Genomic DNA, 19,163 nt, shown 5'->3' with positions numbered 1-19,163 from the left:
AACCCGCAAGCTTTGGGTAAATCCAAGACCATAAGCATAAAGCTCCCATTGGCACAAAATTCGATGGAAAATGAGCAGCCAAGCTTAGAGATAGCATGTGAATGCATAAGACATCTCATAGCCAAGACCGTACATCATGAGAGCACCAAGAGCATGTAAGTGGTCAAGCATCTAATAGCATCCAAGTACATCATGTACAAACCCAAGTCAATCTCCAACAAGCCAAGAAACATCCAAAAGAGGTTCCAAAGTATCCAAGTACAAGTCCAACTACCAAAGCTCCAAGTGGCAAAGAAGCTCAAACAATGTAGGTAGCATGCATCATTGTTATATACTTCAAAGCATGTACCAATGGGTCATGCATAGACCATAGGTATAACCTTTGTCACAAAGCATGCCAGTGTAGACCAATGTCAAGTAAGTGCCAACCAATATGGAGCTCAAACAAGGCTCAAAACACATTCCGGAACCATCCAAGGCATTTGCCAACCTCCATTTGCATCCAAATAGTCATAACAAGCATCTGGGAAGCACCTGAGACCAATATGCATAGCATAACCCAAGTTAAATAGCTTCAGCCATGCTCTATTACAACAGTAAATTGATTGTCAAATTGAGCATAAGCAGGGCCGAAATTAGCACCAAATCAATGGCATATCATATGCATAGCTTCCCATAGCATCCGAGCATGATTCGGGTATCAAATAGAATCAATAGCTAGTACCAATCAAGCATAAACATCAAATGCTAATGTAGCACTGTTTGGGGTTGTTGCCTATGGACTGTTATATCAGTCATGGACTGAAGTATATCAAACCCAAATGTCAATGCCAAGCTCAAGCCTTCAATGCCATGGTTGAAGCATGCTCCTATGCCTCAAATGAGACCTTTGTGTAGTGCCAATGGCCTGAAGAGGTGTTGGAAATGAAGGCCACGTTTTTTACAGGCTGAGAAAATGGGGCAACTTGCTGAAATCATGTTTTTGATGTTGCTGAGGGAGTTGGGCACTACTTGATGGTTAGGGAGCTTCTATGGCTCCCAAAGAAGCTTCCCAAGTGGCTTTAATAGGTATAGAAGAGAGAGAGATCAGTTCCAAACCTTCACGGGTTGAGCCATGGCTACCCTATTCTTCAAACCCTATGGACTGAAATAAAGAGTGGAGTGAGAGCTCCAATACTTGTAGATGAATGCCCTGAGGTTGCCCAAGAAGGCCTAGTGCCCGAGAAGGATGAGATCGATCGGAAGCTCGAAAGGTGTGGCTATGGCTGCCAAGAGTAAAGACAAGAGTGTAGGTATTCGAATGAATGGTGAAGGAGTGCCTAACCACGTTCAAGTACTCAAAGAGCCAAGCTCTGATACTAGTTGAAAGGTAAGAAGGATTGAGCAAGAGAGCATGGAGGTGAGAGCTATGGTAGATGGAGCAAGAGCAAGAAAGAGAGAGACTCCAAATGTGGAAACTCCAACAGTCACAATGTGTGACCGGCCTTCCCTTTATTCAAATGTCACTGAAAGAATAAAGAATGAAGTGACAATGATTGGCACCCGAGGCCGCCTGCAGTGTGCATGTGTGGGTACTCTCAGTGTAGTAATACATGTGCAGCTCTAGGCAGAGGTGCCTTTACCCCCAACATTTAAATCATGACTCTTGATCCAAGCTTTTGAAGCCACTATTAGTAGAGAAATATACATGTTAATGCCCATTTGTTTATTCTATCGACTAAACCTTGCTAAAAGTTGTAAATATTTTGGAGCTTTTGTCTTCTCGCTGGCCTAGTCTTTGGCACTTAAGCAAAGAGGGTATTACTTGAACAATGCAAAAAGTACTACCACAAATTAATTGGCTGATAGCTATAGTTTATATGGCATGGCACGCTTGGCTTCGTACAAATTTGGTTGTTTTTAGTGCTTCAACAAGAGAGTTTGATTTGCTCCTTGGAAGCAAGCTATGTGTTGGTACAGCTAAAAAGGCACATTTTTTCAAAATTACCCTTGAAAATGGTGGGTTGCTTGCTACCTTTTTAAAAAAATATTAATGATTTTGGTACATAATGTTGATAGTTTGTTGTCAAGAATATACATTGCAAACTACTAGAAAAGGGGATTTTGGTTTGGCCCATGGTGAATTAGAAACGAGATGGAAACCTTTAAAAAATTCGATTGGATGAGAAGCCAAACAATCTCGTTGCTCATGAAAAACCGAGGCTTACTCTTGAGTGAATTTTTAGATTTGAAAAGAAACCTTGAGATTAGGAGGTGTTATAGATTTTTAAAAACTAGTGTTATTTTAGCTCTAATATAACATAAACAACTTATAAAATGTAAGAAAAAACATGTATATAATCAACAGCGAAGGTTCTCGGATCGGTTATGAAAAAAGTTTTTCGTGAACACTGGCCACAATGGCTTTGTCTATTACTTCCTAAGTACCCCAGGTCCACCCTTATGTTCAAAAAAGGATATGTGGATCTTTTACTCCAAAAATCAAAAGGCCGGTGAGATTTTAAGTGAGGCCAAGCCAACTTGCAAGGTTTATTAAAAAGCTCTATTTTTGTCAGCATGTACAATCTAATTAGACTCATTTTAAATACTGGCATATAGCTAGTGTTAATAATATATTAAAGAGAAAAAGGTGGTGGCTGGCTGGTACCAGAAGGTGGAACATGCATGGATGATGGACAGATGATATTTTTGGCAAAGCTGCTTTAAATGATTGGTGGTGGCAGATGGGAAGAATTTGAAGGACTCATCAGAGATTGGGCATTTGAAAGGGGCCATTGAAATCCAAAAGGTGAACCTTATTATATTTTAAAAAGGAGAGAATTCACATGGCCCCTTTTTTATTGCATTAATCTTTAAAACCAAATGGAAAAAAAAAAATCAGCATGATTGGGCCTTCAAATCTATCTCAGGGCCACGTGTCGAGCCGCGGGGGGGCATCCGTCTGGCACACTAAGATGTCGACCCAGTGAGGTGGGTCCACGTGGCCCGCTGACGTCATCGTGGAAAAGTCTAATTTCGTCGCCGTGCGGTGCGATACTGTTGCACGAAGAGATCATTTGTAATGTTTTATGAGTCGTATTATTTGCCTTCTCATTTACTCGGAATTTCAGAAATTCAGAGTTTTAAATGTAGGGCGGTCCGCGGAGGATCCGGCTCACAAGATTCCCGAACGTGGACGGCCACAGAAGGAGCCACGTCACCCCACGTCAGCGCTATATACCATTTGCAAACCCTTGTCTCTCTTTTTTTTTTCCCCAAATGGAAAGGAAAAATCCATGTTTTTCTCAAAGGAAAACATTGGGATGTTCTTCTTAAAAGATAACTAGGCGCTCTGCGCCTAGACTCGCCCGGCGCTTCGTGGGTGCGATTTTCGCGGCAAGGGCGGGTGTTGGACACATGGCTCCCGCCCCCGCATTTCTTTGTGAGGAGGTTGGGGGCTGCCACGTGGCACTCGCCTCCACCTCCCCTTAACTAATAGTAAAGATGTTGCGATTTGTTAAGGGAAAGTTTTAGTAGAGATGTAACAAGTCTCAGGACCATTGGAGCAGCTTCTTAGTGTTGTATTTACTTTACATTAATATCAACCTCGCATTTTTTAAAAAAAAGTTTTAGTAGAGATTGTACAATACCTTGCAAGCAACTTTTGAGATTTGTTAAAAGTAAGGTTTAATAAAGATTATACGAAGCCCTTACAAGAAATTGTTGAGATTTGTTATAACACGCTCCATTCTTTGTCCCCACTCAGTGCTCATGAAAAATATATGTAGTACCAGATGCAAAAACCATTACCTCAAAATTTTAGAGAGATTTTTGAATCAAATTAAATGTATTCCACGAAATCAAGAAAATGCATCAATATGGACTATGGATAGAGAGGCAAAGTGGGTTAGCGACTCTAGAATCCAAAAGCAAGGAAGATCATATGTACTAATAGTGTAATCTTCAAATGAGAAAAATATTCATAAATGACCCCTAAAAGAAGTGGAAATGAGAAGGGTTACTTTTTAAGATTCACTGCCACTTTTTATATTGCCACAAAGGGCAAATGCTAGTGCACCTAGTATGTAGAGAGAGGGAGAGAGCTTAAATGGTACTTTTGCTAGTGACCAAGAAACATACAAATTTGTTGAGTAGCAAGTTGAGAGCCCTACGGTGCCTCATGAAGATAGAGTGGAGACTCACATTCCCACTCAAAGCCAGTCTATTGTGTTACAAAGATCTACATGTGTCTCTCATCCCCGTGAGAGATTTCAGCGTGGGGTTGACTATGTGTGATACTAATAGATTGTGGTGGTGGTTGGGGGGGGGGGGGGGGGGGGATCTTGCTATAAAGAGGCTTAAGCGATGGCAAGCTTACGTAGCATAGGTCCACATATATTACTATACTCCAAGTCAAGTGGTTCACTCTTTTTTCTGTTTAAGTCCCTCTTATGGATTAAACAAGCATGTTTACCATATATTACACAATGCTTCCATATAGAAAAATTGAAAATCAGCCAGTAACCCAAACGAGAAAGCATTTCCATTCCTTTCTTGGATATATGACATAACTAATGATGCCATGAAGGTATAGTTGGTTGCTTGATTAGTGCAATTTAGCGGATACATGAAGAGGATATTAGGTTACACACTTGGATTCTCTAGCTACAACAAGTGAGCCCTTATGGACTTTCCATGATGATGGCTGACTACCAAAGGTAGTCACGATACTTCAAGTCATTAAGTTGATTAGTAGCGATCAAGATCTTTGTGAGCTTGGACAAATGCTATGCATTCTTAAGTGTGAAGGTAGAGCTATTCTGAAATGGAAATTGTATATCTCGTGTAAACTACCCACAATATCATTGAACTTCAACTCACCATCTAGAGTTAGATTATTGATGGCTGTCCCAAAGATGTCCCATGATGTAGGAAAGGAATATAGCATAAAGGTCACCTTAACCTCATCTTCAAACTTTAGTTTCTGCATCTACATTTGGCTAAATATTATGTTGAACCCATTGAGGTGGGAACCAATATATGTGTCCTCCTTCATTTGCAACTCAAATAGTCACTTTATAAGATACACTTTATTTGAGGCAATCTCCTTCTCATATGTATCACATAACTTCTTTAATAAGTCATGCGCAATGGTTTCATTCACAACAATAAAAAACTAATTCTACCAAGTGCAATCTAATAGTGGACTTGACCAATATATCCAACTTCTTCTAGTCGTCTTCAGACACATTTATAAGTTTTGCATATATACCTCATATTGACTTCAAGTGCTTCTTTTATATTAGGATATCATGGACTTGCTCTTTCCATAAACTAAAGTTTGTACCATAAAGTTTATTAATGTTATAGAGTTCCCTATCCAACAAATGATGAAGTCATTTTCACAAATAACAACAATTGACTATCAAGTAATGTTATAGAGTTCCCTATCCAGCAAATGATGAAGTCATTTTCACAAATAACAACAATTGACTATCAAGTAATAGCAACCAGCAAAAGTAAAACAAATTGTGCTAAAAGAACTAACAAAGTTTTTGCAACACAAGTATAACCAAAACTGATAATATTTGAAATAAAACATTGATGGGAAATGACATATATAATATTGTCTTGAAGCTCTGAAAATCACTACATAGAATCATTGTATTATTGTATCAACAAGTCCTCATAAACATAACAATATATAATAACATCTAGTTATCAAAAAGTCCATTGGAGATTGATGTCATTGGTTTTACTACAGTAAAATCAAATCAATAGCTACAAAAAAAGGTGCTAATTTGAAAGCACATATCATGGACTATATCCAACAATATTTGCAAGTCATCTTTGCTCCAAAATAAACAATTTTTATATACAACAATAACTAATAGCAAACTCCATAATTGTAAAATTTGCAATTCGTGACCTCTATAAGATAGTTTGCAATATGATACAGCTTGTATCTCATATCGAGCAACCTATAACATGTCACCTTTACAATGTAAACTATACACATCTATACTATTGGATGCTATAACCTATGAGACAATTTATAGGTTTAGAACAATATGTGAAGAATTGTAGAAAAAAATGAAAAAGCCTATGCAACACTTACACTAAAAAATGAATCCCATAACAACCTTAGATTAAAGACAGAGCACACTAAATATTGTCCATGGAGATCGTGAAGATTCTTCTCGCTCTAGCTTTGATATCAGTTCATGGAGTTATATATGGAGTATGAGAGAGAGAGAGAGAGAGAGAGAGAGAGAGAGAGAGAGAGAGAGAGAGAGAGAGAGAGAGAGAGAGAGAGAGAGAGAGAGAGAGAGAGAGAGAGAGAGAGAGAGAGAGAGAGAGAGAGAGAGAAGAGACATTACATATGTGGTGCATCAATAGCTCTCTCGTGAGAAGCACCTTATTGCCTTTATTACTTAACGTATAAAGGATGAGTGTATATATGTGTAGTTAGGGTTAGTGAGCCAACAATAAGCAAGTTGGGAATTTATTAATTTGAAAATAATGCCAAAAGCCACTACCCATCCCCATCTCTTGAGACCTTTCTCTAGTCTATAAAACTTTTAGGAAAAATTTACTAGAGGACTCATAAGAGACAATAAATATTGGGTTGAATGATGCTATATCATCTCTTTTGTGCTTGATGATGGTGCTTGCAACCATCTTAGTGTTTAATTTATGACATGTAAACTTTACATTGTGTAGGGTATACTTAACACAAGTAGAGTAGGTTTTCTAGGGTGTGATTCAATCTCTTGTTAAAATAACATTTAATTTGGATGGCCAACCTATGATGGCAACCCACTGGTCCTTCATATTCCTTTACAAAATTAAACTGTAATTAAACAAGTTAAAACATTGGGTGGATCTCACCATTAATGATTCACTTCTTCATGTTAAAAACCTAAAAGGATATCCCAAGTTAATTGGATACCTTTTTTGAGAGGTCACAACCTTAGGATAGTAGTCAAATGGAGACAATTCTTAAAATGACCCAATGAGCATTTTAAAGAAAATTAATTAACAATACCCTTAGTTGCACAAACCACATTTTCGTGAAACTACATTAGATTCCATTATTGATATGATAAATACATATAACAAATCATGGGAAATGTCTTGCTTTCACAAGGCAAAACTATGAGTGGCAAGATATTGTTTGCCCACTTTGGATACATGAAAAGCTTTGAGGGATCTTTAATTCACATCATGAATTTGCGTAAGTGAGAGATGGTTACTATCAAACAAAGGGGTGATTTGCATGCTTAAAGGACATAAAACTAATAAAAAACCATGCATTAGATGGTTACTATCAAACAAAGGGGTGATTTGCATGCTTAAAGGACATAAAACTAATAAAAAACCATGCATTTGCAAGTGCATTAGACTATACATCTATAGTCTATGCTAGACACATTTTTAGTTGCATCCACACATGGTGAAGCAAAACCCTTTCTTGTAGCATTCTTTCCATCTGCATTAATGTCAATGCATCCATATTTTAAAAGAACACTCAAACTAACATTATATTTATGGGCACACAACTAGTGGGTCATAGAGGCATAGCATGTGTTAGGTATTAGTGTAAGCCAAGGGTTCATATCTAAACATCAAGGGGCATTGTGAGAGGGATGGATTGAGAATAGGCCATTGTATATATACCCAAAGAGAAATTAGTATAGAAGATGAGTTTTTTACACATGCATTATTTCCATATAATGATATTAATATTCATATGGGCCTACTATATTGCCAATATGGTCTCTTTTTTGTCTCTATGCATGGAAGAATGAGGCCTAGTAGTATATGAGTGACACATGGGTGTGTATATAAATATGGTTAGCCTCCTTTGAGTGTGCTTTATCCTATGATTGCACTCGGGTAAGTTACTCATGAATATATGTGTGCATCACATGGGTTCAAAATAAGGTAATTTTAAAATACCAATTTTATATATTTTTAACATATAAAAAGGTGTAATATAAAGGGGTTATTTACAAATTGAATAGAAAATGATTATATTTTATCAGAAAAAATTCACAGATAAGGATATTTATAAATAGGCCTCGAACGCACGTGATGTAGAGGATACACATATAGTAACTTCCTGGAGTGATTGCACACCATGCTCAATGCCATGCATGTGTGCTATGTACTTTTGTGTTCACATTCTGATAGGCCCTTATATGAGGCTTATATAAATGGCTTGAAAGAGAAGTCACTTCAGTGTGAGAAACAACAAGCTAGTAGAATAGATCAAAAGATTGGGAAAAGTGAGAGGTGGCATTGACGAGTACCCAAGAAACTAAAGGATTGGTTCATTTTTTTTTCAAGCCCATTTTTCAAGTCCGTTCCTATAGATTACTACTCCTCCCACTGCTTGTCCAGAAAGCTCAATCAGCAAAAAAGTCTCGACTAAGTGTTTGTAAGTAAGTAGTAGCACTAATCTCAGCAACCGTCTAAATATGACGAACGAATTTTCCACCTCCATGGAAAAACGTTCCGCATGAATCACTCCATCCTGTTCTTTGAGATTGACCATATCGATATCGATATAAAGATTGGGAAAAGTGAGAGGTGGCATTGACGAGTACCCAAGAACCTTGGGTGCAAGCATCCCCCCCCCCCCTTGTCACACACACATCATGCATGGGCACACAAACACACATAAAGTGTCCAATCATTTTGAGATAATCTGCAAATTCTTTACTATCTTCATGTGGGGCAATGGGCCATGGTCCATAACATGTGCACCGTGCTTTTGATGCAAATGGAATCATTTTTGTATCCCATGGAAGAAATACCTACGTATTCTACTTTTGAGGTGAACCCCTTGAGAAGACATGTCATAAGGATATTTCAAGTTACCAATTTGGAGCTGGGGCTATTTTGAGGGGAAGCCTTACAGGTTGCAAACCATTGTGATCAAAGAAGGGATTATTCTTTTTAGCATGCTTGATGTAGAGAAAGAGAGGATGAAGGAGGGGCAAATATTGTTGTGCATGAGGGGAATGGGAGCTAGATGGTTTCCGCAACACTCCACTATGGAGGGAGAGAGAGAGAGAGAGAGAGAGAGAGAGAGAGAGAGAGAGAGAGAGAGAGAGAGAGAGAGAGAGAGAGAGAGAGAGAGAGAGAGAGAGAGAGAGAGAGAGAGAGAGAGAGAGAGAGAGAGAGAGAGAGAGAGAGAGAGAGAGAGAGAGAGAGAGAGAGAGAGAGTGTGTGTGTGTGTGTGTGTGTGTGTGTGTGTGTGTAGTAATGGCACTATTAGTAGCACTCTCATCAAACACCATTATTGTGATGCTAGTCTTGATCATGATTAATGCCCTTAACTGCATCAATCTCTATATTGATTATAGTGTACCTATATCTTTGTGATCATAATACTTTATGTGCTTTAGTATACCTTTAGATGGTGAGGTGTAAGAAGGTGCAACAACAAAGCTATCAAACTTTTTAACAATAGTGTTGGAATTTAGCTAAGGCCAACTAATACATGTATGCTATTGAAATAGAGGCTTGAATGCAAAGATAGTCATGGTGGAAATGATGTGGAGTTGAGTAGAGTTGAGATAGTACATAGAGACAGTACAATGGAGGCAAATGATCAAAATGTGCTACATTAAACATTTTAGAATGGTAGTATAGGTTGCTCTTTTATAGGAAAGTATAGAGAAGAGGGGTATTCTTAGCTCCATTGTGCCATACTCTTATGCTAATCTAAGCAGTGATGTTATAGACATGTCTCTTGATTCGTCTCCCCTTTTCTACCAAATAAGAGAGGGTTCGTGTTTGCTGGTTTATCCAGTGGTTGAGACAAAATGTCCTACAAACAACATGATATGGTTTCAGTTGTGCTCAAATATTCCAAATGTTTCAATTATAATTTTACTTAGAAACACATTGCAGTGATTCATGTGTGACTCATGTGGCATTCTAGTCTAGGTTTAGTATACTTTTCTTTCTTATGCTAGCGTGATTGATTTTAGCCACCTATCAACGCATTGAGGAGCAAACGATGGCCCACACTTTTTTTTAATTCCAATCTTGCCCCTCATGGTGTTTCATTAATTGAGATATTATGCTTGTAGTGTGTATATCTTATCACAATAATGCACTTAGGAATTAGCTTAAAAGTATGTGTTTCTTCTACCCATAAATTTTATAAAATAACAAGCCATCAAAGCATATTATTCATGCTAGCCTACCTCAACATTTTGTGTGATGTTCATACCCATATTCTATGTAAACAAAAGTACATAGTGTGCACTAGAGCATTGACCTATGCTAGCTTTTCTTTTTCTCTTGTGTCAACTTTGATGGTTGATAAGGGGGGAAACCAGGCGCCTAAAAAGGACAAGCAAAAGAAAAAGGTAAAAAACCTAAGAAGTACTAGTTAACATCTACAACCAACAATTTTTTTCTCAAGAGCAAGCTAGATATTGGCAATGCTAACAAAGGATATTGAGTTGAACATAAATAGGAAGGGAAGAGCTTATGTGCTTCCAAAAGAAAAGTCATGTGCTTTAGGATGATGGCATAAGATGGTGAAAAGGGGAGAGACAGCTACTCTTCGAGTCCACTACGTTTCTAATGAAAAAGATATTGTGAAGTGGATGGATAACGAAGATTGCATGGAAATGTTGGTCATGCTACACATTCTTCATGTTAGCCCATCTCAATATTTGTGTGATGTTCATACCCATGTTTCATGGAAAGAAAGGATATGGAATACAACATAAATATAAGGTGAAAAGCTTATGTGGTTCACAAAAAGAAGTTACAAGCTTAAGAATCATGAAATAAGATGGGATTCAAAAAGAAGAAAGAAGGATAGTCTTTCATTCACTTCCTTTGTAATGAAAAACAAAATGTGAAGTGAATGATGAATATTGTATATAAATGTTGGTCATGCTACATACTTGTCTAATAGGGAAAACCTCTACTATCTCCTTGGGCTGCATGGCTTAAGGCCCACAAAACTTTAGGATGTGAGAGTCTAAAAACTAGATGTATTTACTTGTTGGCCTTGAAGGTTAATGAGAATAGTTGGTCTTCCATATGGTATAAAAGAGAATCCTCATACGAGTGACCTCAGAGAGTGTACCGAAAAAGGGATTTCTCGAGAGCCTTAGGTCCTTTAGTGTTGATAGTCTAAAGCATTCAATGTGGTATTAGGTACCTAACACTAAAGACAATGAATAATTTTTTTAAAGACCTGTGCACAAAGCTAAGATTGAGGCATACAACTAATAATCTGAAACATAGAATTTCATTCCAAAGAAACTTTCCAGGGATTCGGAGGAAATCCTTAGCTTTTCCAAAATGGACTTATTAATGATACATTAAGAGCTTGCAAGAAAAGAAAAAGACTTTAAGAGTGATGCATGCCATTGAGGATAGAATCGTTGGTTGGATGTACCACCAACACTTCTTTATTAGAAATGGAGAATGGTGCTCTCGCAAAAGAAGAGGATTTCAGTTTAATTGTAATGAAGAGATAATGGAACAAATATTATTTACATAAGTATAGCTATCATTGGTTGAGTAGATTGAAATATATGTGGCCTTCTATGGTGGAAATGGACTAGGAAGTCTTAGGATAGATATCATTCCTAGTTTTCAGAGAATTATTGTTGGTTGGGCGGATTGCCTCAATTGCCTTGTGTATTGCTCTTAAACAACTTAGTGGAATCAAAAGAGATACTACATAAAACAAATTAGTAGATATGTTAAGAGTGCAATATATAGTCTTGCATAGAAATTGCAATGTCCAACAATATTTACATGTGAAATATAGCAATGCAAAGCATAGCAATGAAAATATTCACGTTAAAATATTAGAGACAACAACAAGCATAGATAAAAGTACAATATTGTGCCTTCCTAACATCAAAGAAAGATACATTTCCTAAATAATCGATGCATTCCTAGCTATCTTACAATACTAACCAGTAGCTACATGTTTATTGAACTCTAAAGGATTCCTTACCCCTAACAATGTAAAGGTTAAGGTCCTAAGTGGTCCTTCTCAATCCTAACAATTGTCTAGGGTGTAGGGAGTCTATAGTAGGTAGGATGGGTAAAGATTTTATGTTGGATGCTATTTGTTGAATAGATTTGATTATGCACATGCATAGAAGGCTTAATTATAGATAACATGTGCCAAAGGTGTGATCCTCCATAGGGACCACTTGAGTTAGCTATAGGGGTTTCCTTCTTCTCAACATGTTTGGCAATGTATGGTGCTCTAAGTGGATGAACTGTTCAATCATATCCATGTGTAAGACAATCATATGGTATGGGGTATATAGTTATTTAGATTTTGCAGCACAATGGACTCCATAACACATATATGACTAGGCAGAGAGAGAGAGAGAGAGAGAGAGAGAGAGAGAGAGAGGTATGACCTCAAATTGAGAATGGGCATATATATTCTAAACTCGTGTTTGAAAATAGAGAATGTAGTAATTTGTGAACATGCCATTCATTGGGGTTAAAACATTACATTGTTGAAGCAGCCCAAGGTTTGAACCCATGCATCCATGAAACTGGCATCAAACCAATTGAGTTATAACTTATTGGTCTTCCAACATTCACTACAGTATTGGCTCCCTTACCCTATGCATACACAATCACAAGAAGTTTCGATAGTGAAACTATCGAAATTGTAGTACACTACAGTATTGGCTCCCTTACCCTATGCATACACAATCACAATAAGTTTCGATAGTTTCCCATGTTGGAAAAGTGCATATTTTCCCTTGTTGTTCCTTGTTGAACAATCTTGAGCTTCTCCTTAGAAGGCACTGCATACCTAGCTATCTGCACTTGGGACAAGGCCTACTGGCGCCTACAATGGGCCAGCAGGTCCCTACCCCCAACCAAAGCTAGTTCATTATGTAGCCCCTTCCTCACACAAGCTCATGATACTATTGTAACTAACAATGTGGGAATTTAAATAAAACTTATTGTGAATGCACTGCAGCAAATAGTAATAGTAGATACGTAACTATAAATAAATAGGTAGGAAGCTTATATACAACTGCATGATTGACTGGATTGGCACACTCCGCTCGCTACGGTCTCTTCTAAGCTCGCTCGCTCTCTCTCTCTCTCTCTCTCTGAGTGTGTCTGGCTCTGGCAGGCTAACACACACCGACACACGGGTGATGAGATGAGATGAGAGGGAGGCAAAAGTGGGCGAGAGCGGAATGTACTCTTCTGGGACATATTATTCCTCTTTGATATAGTGCTCTCTCTTGTTTGTGCTTTTGGGGCTACCAAGATTGTACCCGAAAGCTGCAGATAACTTGCCCGCAGCTTTCCCTTCATCATCATCATCATCAAACTCCCAATTCCTCTCTTCTCTCTTCTGTCTCTTGTCTGTCTCCCTCTCAGCCATCATCATGGAGTCTAAGAAATCTCGGTTCAGCAGGATTTGTGTCTTTTGCGGTAGCAGTAGCGGTAACAACGGCGCCTTCGCACAGGCCGCGCTCGAGCTCGGCAAGGAGATGGTACAATCCTTTTTTCCCCCCCCCCCATCATAGATTGCAGTTTAGTTTCAATGATTTCTAGTTTCATATCTGCAGACTGTAATGATCGATCACCATCATAAGCTCTGCATGGCCATAGCTTAGCTACACTTCCCTTAATTGATGACGCTTTGCAGTTTGTTTGCTTTTGAACTATCTCAAGGACCTTGGTTGTCATGCATGTAAATGTCGTGTCTTATTATTGGTCACTTGGCCTGTATTAGTAAGCCAGTTAATTTGATATTAAAATCTTTCCTGGTGTATTTATGATAATGATGTGATGCTGGCATCAGGATAGCATAGTCAGAGCCTTTTGCAATGCTTTTAGCCAGAGTATAATGATGTGGTGTCTTTCTATGATTTCATTATCTCATGTGACTGTGTACTGACTTAAAGGGCTTGCGTTATCTTCCTGATATGGTTAGACACAAAAGGTGACCTGTGTCACACTTGATGCAGGTTGATAGAAGAATCAACTTGGTATATGGTGGTGGTAGTGTTGGTCTCATGGGGCTGGTTTCCAAAACCGTTTACACTGGCGGATGCGACGTACTCGGGTATTGTTCTGAGCACTTACTTTGGCCCAAGGCATGTTATGTTGTGATGTAGGATCATGTCATTTGATGTTTCAATAGCTGAGCAATAGGTTGCATTCTTGCTGTCAAATGGCTAAAGCCATAAAGAAGCTTTACAATGTTTTGCAGATTCATGTTTGCTGAATTGTTGGAAGTATGAGCTTTTGCCGCTTTGGTAAACTCTATCATCCCTGACTAAAACTTTCTTGCGTGTTTTCATAACTGTGATATCTATGGCAGGGTGATTCCGAAGGCGTTAGTGCCTTTTGAGGTACCATGTTTCACACATCAGGATATTTGGGAGTGTTCTCTTGTAAAAGATTGTGTCTCATCAGTCTGGGTGTCCATGATTGTGAAACCATGACCAAAGTGCTGTTATGATCAACTATCAACAACAACAAATATAGACTATCTTTGAAAACTGGATGGTAGTTTGAAGACACTCAAAAATGTGGAGGCATGAGGCAATCAAGCTGCGTGTCCAATGGGCTTCACCGCGTAATTGCTCCTGTTGTCTAAGATGGGCAAGTGCTTGATATAGTGTGCTGTTTAATCACTGTTGCTCTGTTGTTCATGCTCTTTTTGCTGGACTTCTTGCAATGATCTAGATAAGCACTTTGATGTGACAGATAGCAGAGTTTTGCAGCATGTGTGTTCCCCCAGATACTCTCCTGACTAGCACATGCTTGTTGTCCATGTATGTCTGCGATGTCAGTGAGGATGCATATGGCTACTTCCTTAGTGTATGAAGCTAGGATTTGCACATCTTAGAGGGCTGATGAGTACGACGGTGGGCTGTCCCAGATTTCAGGTGAAACAGTGGGTGAATTGCGGGTGGTTGCAGATATGCATCAGCGCAAGGCAGAGATGGCACGTTATGCAGATGCCTTCATTGCTCTTCCAGGTGCTGCATGGTTTATGAGTAACACAATATGGTTTCAATAGAATGAATTGTTTTGTTGGGTTTCTGTTGGGCTTATTCCATCCTTGTGGTCTTCTGACAGGCGGTTATGGAACACTAGAAGAGCTGCTTGAGATGACAACTTGGTCTCAGCTTGGAATTCACGATAAACCGGTGTGTTCCCATGCAGCAACCATTTCTAAAGTATTCTCTAAAAGAAACTTGTCTGCAGAACATGTGAATAGACTAGGAATTGCCGAGGACTGTACTAGGGAGACAGAAAGAAATTTTGTTTGCTGTTTTGACCATGGAAAGCACAAAGGAAGTTATATTGATGAGTGAGAGTTAGATTTAATTTTTCTTTCTGTGAGGTATGAGAGTGTATTCTCATTCTATTCATCCCTTGAATGTCCACACTCAAGGGATGTGAACAGTGATGCCATTAATGGGCATTTGGGGCTTCGCCTTCTTTTGTCAGGAAAATGCAAATTTTTTGTTTGCTTTACTAAATGCAGAGGGTATAGTTTTTGTACCACATGCGAAGCCCCTCTTAGTACATTCCTCAGCTTCCTTCTTCTACTTTATGAAGTGCTAATAGCTCAGTTTCACTGAACAGGTAGGGCTATTGAATGTAGAGGGTTACTATAATGCGCTGCTAGCACTTTTCGATAAAGGAGTGGAAGAAGGATTCATTAAGCCCGCAGCTCGGCATATAGTGGTCTCTGCACAAAGCGCGGTAGAAGTTTTACAGAAACTGGAGGTATGTTCTGTACTTGTGCAGTCCCCTTGGGACATAGATGTTGGATATGTAAAGAAAGAGAGGATGTTTCTAGTGCAATTCTGCTCTTTTTAAGTGGTCCATATCATATCATCTACAGTCTGGCACAAGAGACCATGAGTATGACATATATGATACGGTTTGTTTTCAGGAATTTGTACCAGTGCATGATAAGGTTGCTTCAAGCCACAGCTGGGAAATTGAAAAAATGGGATATCCATCTGCAAGCTGTAACCTGTCTACTTATGCATGCGAGCAAGAGCCTGGGAAATGAAACCATCCAACATGCATTTTTCTTTCAAACATTTGACAACTCGGAATTGATCCAGTGTTTGAGAGAAGGGTGGTTATATAGATCATCATGGATCTGTCCTTTCTTCCCATCTCTCTCTCTCTCTCTGTGCCTTTCACATATACTTGTAGAACCATTAAGAATCCTTTAGTGCATTCTAGCTGATACACTTGGACTTACTAACTTGTAAGCCTTTCCATGGCTGCAGCCTGCACATACCCGAGAAAGACTACTGTTATGATTTGTTATGATGATGTTTGACTGTCAGTGAATTCATTGCTAGTGCTTGCTATAATATTGGAATGTTTGATTTGGTCTATCCCATTAACTTGGTTGTTGCATGTGGGGAGCACCTTGAAGGTGTATAAGCAGATTCACCTGTAAATCTTGTGAGCACTTTCACAATTACCTCAAAATTTGTACCGTTCAGATTTAATATCGAGATGAAGGTTATGAAGTGACTAATAAAATTTAATATAAAGTATAAATAAGGTCTTAAATATTATTAAGATATTAAGCGATTATACAATTATATATGTACTTGCTTGTGCATGTTACTACGTCAATATTAGATCAGTTATGAATTTGTCGATACACACACAAGCTATTTCCTCATAATCAACTATCACGAAGATAATCAATCACTAAATTGATCATGCTACCATATAACAAGTAATTATATGTTATATAAAGGATATGAGAGAATAAAACATCGTGAGAAGTATATTGGGAGACAATGATGATAAAAGGATTGTTGTAGAACTAGATATTCCTCTTGACCTTTGGTATTTGCACGTGAGTCTACATATACATATCTAATATTCATCTTCTACACCAAACATGAACATTATATGGAGCATATAACTTGAATATTCTTTCATGCACTGACATATCTACTACTTTTTGGGAGCCAATGCACCTTGAAGGTACAAGCTTTGCTAGACTGTGTGGTGACGTTGACATTTGTTACATGTCAATTGAGAAGATGGGAGGATTAAGGTGAAAGAAGAATGACCAGAGGTGGAGTCTATGAGTTTTAATGGCACACACTTAGAAAGGTTGAAAAACTGAATAAGTATGATGAAGCAATGTGTTAACGAAGATTGTAGGGGAAGAGGAAGGAAATTCAATCACAATTAATCAAGATAGCATGCATCAACTTTGGAGAGAGAGAGAGAGAGAGAGAGAGAGCATTTCAGATGGTTCAAAATGTAAAAATGAGTGATGGAAATGCTTACTTTTGGTGGAAAGAGGGATGTGGCAAAAGCTATTCTACATGAGGATGATGACTATAGGCTGCATTAGAAAATTGGAGATAGAAACTAGTGTTTGGGTCTCTTTTGCTTAGGGAAGGTGTTGCTAGAGACAATATTATAAAACCTTGCACACTCATCTTGGAGATAATGTGGTTTTGATTGTGGTGGAGATAACGAGGTCTTGGAGATAATGTGGTTTTGATTGTGGACTAGGATAGGTGTTTTCTATGGAGTTTATTTAATGATACTGTCGATATAGATTTGCTTTTCTTTAATAGAAATATTATACATAGATTTTTAGTAGATTCACCATTCTAGAAAAATTGTTGCAATATTTCTTATAATCCCTAAGGTTTTGTGCATTTCTAATGCCATTGACACTTTCACAATTACGTTCATGTAAATATAAATGTTAATGATGTGGTAATTTTGAGCCATTATATTGACCTCTAGCATTAATAATGTTGGGATTGATCAATATGCACTACGAACATAGCAAGTGAACTCATAAAATTGTTAATAGGAAACATGGTCATAAGTTTGAAGTTTTTTTACTGACATAATTATGGTGCTGTTGATTTTAGCAATGCATTTATTAACTGATTCTCTTTGGGTGGTATATGCTAGATTTTATAGTTGTACATTGACCTTAACTTAGGAATTTAGGCCATTGATCTAATAGTTGATTGTGTGGGTTGTTGATATAAAGCTTTTAGTGAGGAGTGTTGATTTGATCATGTGAACTTTAATCGATTAGGTTATGTTCTCATTAGGCAATTGTAATACTTGATTTACTATGCCGCATCTTGAATGGTTACAAGACATTGTACCTTATGTTTAGATGTTAGCTTATTGGTTCTACTTTATGCATAGTAGTCCTTGTTGTCATGAGCATGATAAGTGCTCTTCAAGAGGAAGGAGATTGCTCTCACAAGTTACAAGAGAAGAACTTGAAAGAGAAATTGAACTAGAACTTGATTATGAGATAATTTGATTACAAGGGAACTTGATTACAAGAGAATGCTCACAAGAGTGTGGCTTGATTACAAGACAAGACTAGAATAATATAAAAACTAGAAGAGGACTTACCTCGTGGTTGGAGCCTCACAACTAGTGTCGGCAAGGCTGAAGGGCTTGTAGCCCATGACCCCTATTTATACTACAGCCTAGGGAGGTTAAGGAGAACACATGGATGCCACATAGTATGGCATACACATTGACACATGACATGCATACTAACACATGGCACATTGACATCAACGATGATATAAATGATGATGTAGACACCTTCTAAAATGTTATGGAATGTAATAGAATCTTCTAGAAACTCCATGGACCTAGGGGCTATACTAACTTGCATACAAACCAAGACCTGTCCTTGTTTACACGGCCACTACATTATTGCCCTCCCCTCCTTCTAGCATTAAGTTCCATGAGGAGCAATGGTGTGCTTTTGAATAGCCCTTGGCTTGGGTAGGTGTTGATGAAATTCATGAATCTTAATATGAGCTCTTTGAATATGTAAAGCTAATTTCCATGTTTGTTCACTTGCATTATAGCCCTTCCAACGAACAATATATTGTGATCTACCTCTTGAAATTCTCAAATCCAAGATTTTGTCTACTTCATATTCTTGGTGAACTTTAATTATGATTGGAGATGAAGGCTTTGGTATCCTTCCAAGGATACTAGATGTATGACATGGCTCCAAGATTGAAACAAGGAATACAGGATGGATTAATTTCATGGAGTGGGGAAGCTAGAGACGATAGGCGACTGGATTTACTCGGTCAAGAATCTTGAAGGGCCCAAGTTGTTGATAATTGAGTTTC

General features: G+C 38.2%; 1 protein-coding gene across 1 annotated transcript; it reads left to right on the top strand.

The window, feature by feature from the left end:
- The first annotated feature begins 13,057 nt into the window (after positions 1–13,057).
- LOC148010130 (cytokinin riboside 5'-monophosphate phosphoribohydrolase LOG1-like) lies at positions 13,058–16,370 on the top strand. Its single transcript, XM_087672503.1, has 7 exons — positions 13,058–13,511; positions 13,989–14,086; positions 14,345–14,375; positions 14,909–15,008; positions 15,109–15,179; positions 15,622–15,765; positions 15,935–16,370. Exons 1-7 carry the CDS (start codon positions 13,404–13,406, stop codon positions 16,055–16,057), a joined length of 675 nt encoding a protein of 224 aa, XP_087528629.1. The 5' UTR covers positions 13,058–13,403; the 3' UTR covers positions 16,058–16,370.
- The last annotated feature ends 2,793 nt before the right edge of the window (positions 16,371–19,163 follow it).

Source organism: Lygodium microphyllum, chromosome 30 (genome assembly GCF_053477565.2).
Source record: "Lygodium microphyllum isolate KBCC chromosome 30, Lygodium_microphyllum_v1.1.10, whole genome shotgun sequence".
NCBI classification, from domain to species: domain Eukaryota; kingdom Viridiplantae; phylum Streptophyta; class Polypodiopsida; order Schizaeales; family Lygodiaceae; genus Lygodium; species Lygodium microphyllum.
The sequence above is the reverse complement of the archived record's forward strand: the minus strand, read 5'-3'. Positions and strand labels throughout refer to the sequence as shown.